At 38.3% G+C, this 6,000-nt stretch overlaps 1 protein-coding gene across 7 annotated transcripts in view; it reads right to left on the bottom strand.

Annotated features, from left to right (window-relative positions):
- Positions 1-6,000, bottom strand: part of esrrga (estrogen-related receptor gamma a) — a 152,747-nt gene that overhangs the window by 56,350 nt on the left and 90,397 nt on the right. For 6 of the 7 annotated variants that reach the window (XM_084931000.1, XM_084930990.1, XM_084930958.1 and 3 more), the window contains one exon: positions 4,778-4,936. In XM_084931000.1, coding sequence (XP_084787126.1) covers positions 4,778-4,935 — 158 coding nt within the window. In that variant the 5' untranslated portion in view covers position 4,936. Of the gene's footprint in view, positions 1-3,631; positions 4,751-4,777; positions 4,937-6,000 lie in introns of those variants that run through there. The other variant, XM_084931009.1, reaches the window with a different exon arrangement.

Raw genomic sequence — 6,000 nt, 5'->3', positions numbered from 1 at the left:
TCTCTCTCTCATACAGAGACAGGCAGAGATCTGGGCAAGGCGCCACATCAAATCAAATTGACGAAAAGTATAATAAAAAGTGTTTAAAAACAAAATATGCCCCATCGGATTAAAAGCACATTATATTAAGCAGATGGTGAAAGAGGATTTTCACTCTAGTAAATATGACAGGGCTTTCAAATGTGACACAGGAACGAGCCAGTGAGACAGGAAGGGGAGGAAGGGAGATAGAGGCAAGGAGGGGATGGGAAAAGAGCACAGTGCTGCAAAAGTAGGGAGAGAGAATGTGTGTGTGAAGTAAAATGGTCCTCGATCTGAGACGGAATAAGGGAAAAAAAGTGTAATAAAAGGGAAAACGGAATGTGGAAGAGGAGAGGAAAGGAGACACAAGTGAGTAGAGCGTCAAAGCTGCATTCTTTAAGCAGATCAGATTTGGGGAAATTGGTCTGTCACTACAGGATTGTGATGATTTACACCTATCCATCATAGGGTGTGAGAGAGAAGCAGAGCCAGAATATGTACAATAATCCACAGCAGCTGTGAAAATAGAGAAAATCAATCCTAAGCAGGCACCATCCAACGTGTGCGTTTCAATGTTTACTTCAACATTCCACAAATAATACATCTAGACAGATTATATTTAACCTTACACATGTAATACTACTTTATATCCAAATGCAATGTCTGTTAAAGATTCTCCCAGTTCATTACTTTTACTTCTGTATATTATCACTTTACTTCATTTATACTGCAAAAAAAGAGAGAAAGTGATAGACTTAAAATACCCGACTCCAAATTCACTGAATAAAAATGTGAAACAAGATTCTTTTCACTGTAAATGCCCATTTTGACCTGCCACAAGCTGCTGTTGACACTCATCTTCAGAGCCTCCTGGCCTGTTCTTCCCTCTCTCTCCCACCCATGCCCTCTATCCTCCCCCTCTTCCTCCCCTCACTGCTGGCTGATGCACCTTACAGTCTCGCTCCTGGACCATCTGTTAGGGAATCTAATTCACATCCAGTCATAATCAGGTTTGCTGCAGTGCCCACTGTCTTTCGCCATCTCTGTCTCTCTGTCTGTCTCTGACTGTTTCTTTCTGTCCACTTCACACTGCGCCTTTGTCCGTTTTCCTTTAATCTGGAACCTTCATGAATGTCTTTCCCTTAAATGTCATGTATTTGAATATACTTTACATTCAGTATAATAGGTATACAAAGATCAAAACTGGCGTAGATCTCACGAACTGCAACAAAAAAGGGACATTTTCTGGTCTTGTCACCAAGAACCTTTTTCTTTAAAATGTGGCTGTATTGTTTTTAAATGACTACCCAGTAATGTTTTTTGCTGCAGCATTCTGCAGGATTCTTACTTTTGAAACTTCTTGCAAATTACTAAGATTTAAATACTGAATCAGCATATCATTGGTAAATATAAAGAACGACATGCTCCACTTAAACAAGATTTTAAATGTGTATATCTATGTATGTGTACATGTGCGTGTTTGTCCTTGATTGAGAATAGGGCGAGTCGAGGTGAAGAGGGTGGAAGTTAATGAGAGGTGAGTGTCTGAAACCCCCTCTCTCTTTTCCCCTCTCTCGCTCTCTCTCTCTCTCTGCTCCTGCAGTAATCCTCTTCTATAAATCTGCAATCCAATCAGCGTTGTCCACACTTACACACACACACACACACACACACACACACACACACACACACACACACACACACACACACAGACACACAGACACACACACACAGCTTTTGGGAAGCCCATCTGTGTGTTAAGGCAATCTGCTTTATCATTATGATTACATTGGGCTCAGTTTACAGCACAGTGTGTGTGTGTATTCAAGCGCACTCTAGCTGCCTGACATTAATCACATTCCCATGGTTTGATGGCCTAAATAAAAAGAGGAATAATATTGTTGCTGTCCAATGAAAACTGCAGATCTCCAAAAGCATTTAAGAAATTTCTTTAGAATTCAAAAAAGTTTTAATACAAGAAAAGGCCCCAGAAAACTTCAAATTAAATTAAATTAATTTCTTTGCTTTTTTTGTACAGAGATCTGTGATATGAAAAAAAAGTTATTCTAAGAGATAAAATAAAAACACTGCTATAATTCTAAATTCATTTAAATTCATTTCTAAATATTGTCCCTTCCGAACCTGGATTTCTTTCATTTTCAGTGTGTCTGTGCTGTTCAAGTGTGTGTCTGTGCAAGTGTGTGTGAGAGAGAGTGCATATAAATCACGACCAAATCCCATCAACACAGTTGGAGGTCAGATATCCTAAGGAAGTGTTCCTGTGATCTTATAGTGCATGTGTGTGTAAGAAAATGTGTTCCTTTTACAGTGTAAGCGAAAACGTGTGTGTGTGTGTGTGTAGGGGTAAAGGTTCAACTGAGGTAAGGTGACTTTTACCTTAATATTTAGTGTTAGTACTTTAATATTTAGTGTTAGCTTTTTAAGGCCATTTTTTAAAAATAAACTATTTTCACTGGATGTGTTGCTTTGTCACAGATGGACATACATAAGTATAAATAATAATAAACTATAACAGGTAATGAATTATGGCTGAGTTCAAGTGCTTCAGATTTAGAGTCCTGGTATTCCTGTCCCACAGATACGTCTTACTGGGAGGGACACCATTCTTATGGTAAGTTAGGCTACCTGCCGTGAGAAAGGACTACTCTGAGCTCGGTTTCAGGAGAAATAAAATTCTAAAAATTTAACAGAATTGCAAATCCCCAGATTGTATTTGTTCAGCACAAGTCTTGAGATAAATCCTCAAGTTGTTAACTTCACAGTGCTGCCCCCCCCCCCCCCCCCCCGTAGTTAGGGGATACTGTTATGTCATCATGTAGGCTTGGCATATTTGCGGCAGCCGAATTCACAATAACAATATAATTTGCAGTTTGTTTTGAACCATAGAGGCGAAATAATGCTCCCCATTTTGGAGCCTAGTGTGTCTCTATCCATGTGTACAAATGTACTGTGTGACTTCAAGCCACGGACTGACTCCATAGCCCCTGGCAAACCTTTACACCTCTCATCACCAGACTTCACTGTCTGCCAACACACTCACATTGTGCTACTAACACTCCTCCTGGTGACTGGCCGAAGGTCTGCGTGAGAATGGCTTGCCAGACCTCTAATTGGCTTGACCCAGACTAACCCTGAAATCCTATTGGACTAAAACTTCCCAGTCTACAGCGCACACGGGAACACACACACACATGCATTTAAAATTAAAGGGCTTCACAAGACCCTAACAATGCACTAATCAATATTGTTCCTAAAGAATGTGCAATAATACAGCAATAATAACAACATAATAAATCACAGTAATGTTCATTTAAGATAATCATGTTAGTCAGTGAGATCTTGAAGCATAATGTCCAAAATCCAGAGAGTGAAAACACGATCCGGAAAACAGACAGACAAAGTTTGGGAAACCCACTTTTGGTTACACTAGGTTCTAATATAGCCTATTTAAATTAAATACATATTCAGCTGTTTTTAAAGTGAAATAATGTACAACAAGTAACACTAAACACAGTAATAATATACTTATTTGTTTATACTAGTCCAATACCCCTGAATTATATAAATTATATAGAAAGCGCATACTTACAGTTAAACGTTCGTTTTCAGGGCATGTCATGCTATCTCTTATCCCGAGAAACGTTCAAAAGAGGAGGAGGAAGGATATGATAACGTTTGTCTATATTTAATGCGTCACACATTTCCTGTGTTTAAACATGAAACAAGAAGCGTATTTACAGTTTAAAAATAAAGTCTGCCCGGAACAACATAAAGTCAGAACTGGTTTTGTTGGAGAACTTTAAAGTGAAATTTCACTTTGGTTGAAGCTTTTCATGCGTTCAGGTTTGACTGTACATACAGATGGCATGGAGAATAATTGTAATGGTAAAAGAGAATGTCCTTCAACAAAACGATGTGATTTAAAGCCTCTGCACTGCGACGCATTTGCACTACTGAAGTGTCCTTGAGCCACAAGTTGAATCCAAATTCCTTGTGATACTCTATATATACTAGGGAAAAAAATATTCTCATTTTAGTTGCACTGTTTGATCATAACATATAGTTTACAGTGGATTTGTATGTTTTCTATATTGTGGCGTTTAAATGAGAATTATTTTTTTCCCAAGGGTAGGGAGTTAGGGTTTCCCAAAATTTGAAATAAAAAAAGAGTAGATATTAAAGGCTTGGTCGTACCATGGGGAACCCCTTCTTGATCCCAAACGACACTGAAGATCACCCTTAACTTGGATTTATAGGGAATTATTTAAAGAAACCGATAGAGGGCAGGTAAAAAAAAAAAAGATAAAAATACAGAATACTGGTGACACGAACAGCGGAAGATGGTTTGTAAAGCTGATAACATAAAAAGTGTTGTTAAAAATGTAAATTACTCCAAACAAATTTAACAGATAAGGCATATGAATTAAAAAAATACACAAAGAAAGACACACATGCACACAATCGTTCTCCCCACATTTGAATAGATGGTGGAGAAAAGTTGGTTCTCTCCAAATAGTCTCAAACACGCACACATCCTGACCAATAAAAACTGGCTTTTGATGTCTCCAAATGCTTGCCTTTTCTTTCTCTTCTTCCGAGGTTTATAGAGGTCAAGTGTGACTTTTGTAGAAAACTCAACGTAGATTTATGGATTCAGTCACTTTTGTTTTGCCCTTTTTAAGTCATTCCCCCTTTCTTCTTTTGTGTCTGTGGTCTTCCTGTCAGTCTGTCTTACCTGGGGTTGTAGAGGGCATGTGCGTCTCTCATGTGGTTGGCCTCCAGTGGATCGTAGCTCTGGTGCATTCTCCAGGCGCCAGCGCCGCATTTACCATAAGACGACTTGGAGTTATCTTCACTGCTGCTGTTCACTAATGGCCCCTTCGATAAGTTCATTCTGTAGACAGAAGCAAAGTGAGAAACATAAGGATGGCGCTGACAATACAACAGAGAAAAGTAGGAAAACAGCAAGTGGGACTGTAAAGCCGAGACATGGCTCCTATGTGTTGTGTAAAAGCCACAAAAACTATCTGATGACACTGAAATCAGTTGTTCAGGGGCAATGGTAAAATAACAAAATAAAACTTAGGGAAAAAAAAAATAGAAACAGTGACAAGTTACATTTTTGTGTGTTTCTGCTTTCTCAGTACCAGAATCTGATAAGGTTAAAGCACTGTAGTAAACAAAACACTACTAAACTAAACACAAAATCTTTTTCATTTTATTGTTTTAATAAAATACTTTCTTCAGCTCAACACAGTGACAAGCAAACAAAAATGAAATGGAAAAAATGGAAAAACAAAAAAAATCTTCAACACAAAATTACAATTAAGTGGATGACCACTGAATTACAGAGCGTGCTTGAAAGGGCACAGTAACAGGCACACATAATCATTCAGCCCTCAGTAAACATAAGAAAAAAACTATTACGATTTATGCAACTGCATAGTTAGGAAAAATCATAAATACACAAAGAAAGGTCCAAGATTTACACATAGGGCAATTTGCAGAGAGCATCTCAAGTAGGCAGAAAGATGAGAAACTCTCAGGCAGACGCACAGGGGACAGATCAGAATTTTAAACTAGTACATGAGACTTTTGTCCCCGAGTTTTACCAGTTTTAACCTCAAAAAACCTTTTTAAATGGAGGAAATATAAAAGTAAAAGCATCAGAGGAAGAACTGCCATCCTTCAATCAAACCCAGTGCCGTCATCAGAAGCAGGGCTGTCGCCGGGGTGATAAGGTCACCACAGGCAACAGAATCAAAATCATTGCTTACAAAAACAATAAAAAAGAAGAAGAAAAGAAGCAAAAAAAAAAGAAAAGAAAAAATTACATCATGGCTGGGCTTGTAATAAAATGATCTGAATGCCCTACTTTTAAACTATCGGGGGAAAATGAAGCGAGGGAAGTGGAAGGAAAAGCAGTTTCCTACCAGTGGATAAAATCTAGAAAAAACA

The sequence above is a fragment of the Perissodus microlepis genome, chromosome 1, assembly GCF_051167445.1.
Source record: "Perissodus microlepis isolate ML-2025 ecotype Zambia chromosome 1, ASM5116744v1, whole genome shotgun sequence".
NCBI classification, from domain to species: Eukaryota; Metazoa; Chordata; class Actinopteri; order Cichliformes; family Cichlidae; genus Perissodus; species Perissodus microlepis.
Note: the sequence above shows the minus strand (reverse complement) of the source record. Positions and strands in the feature narration are given on the sequence as shown.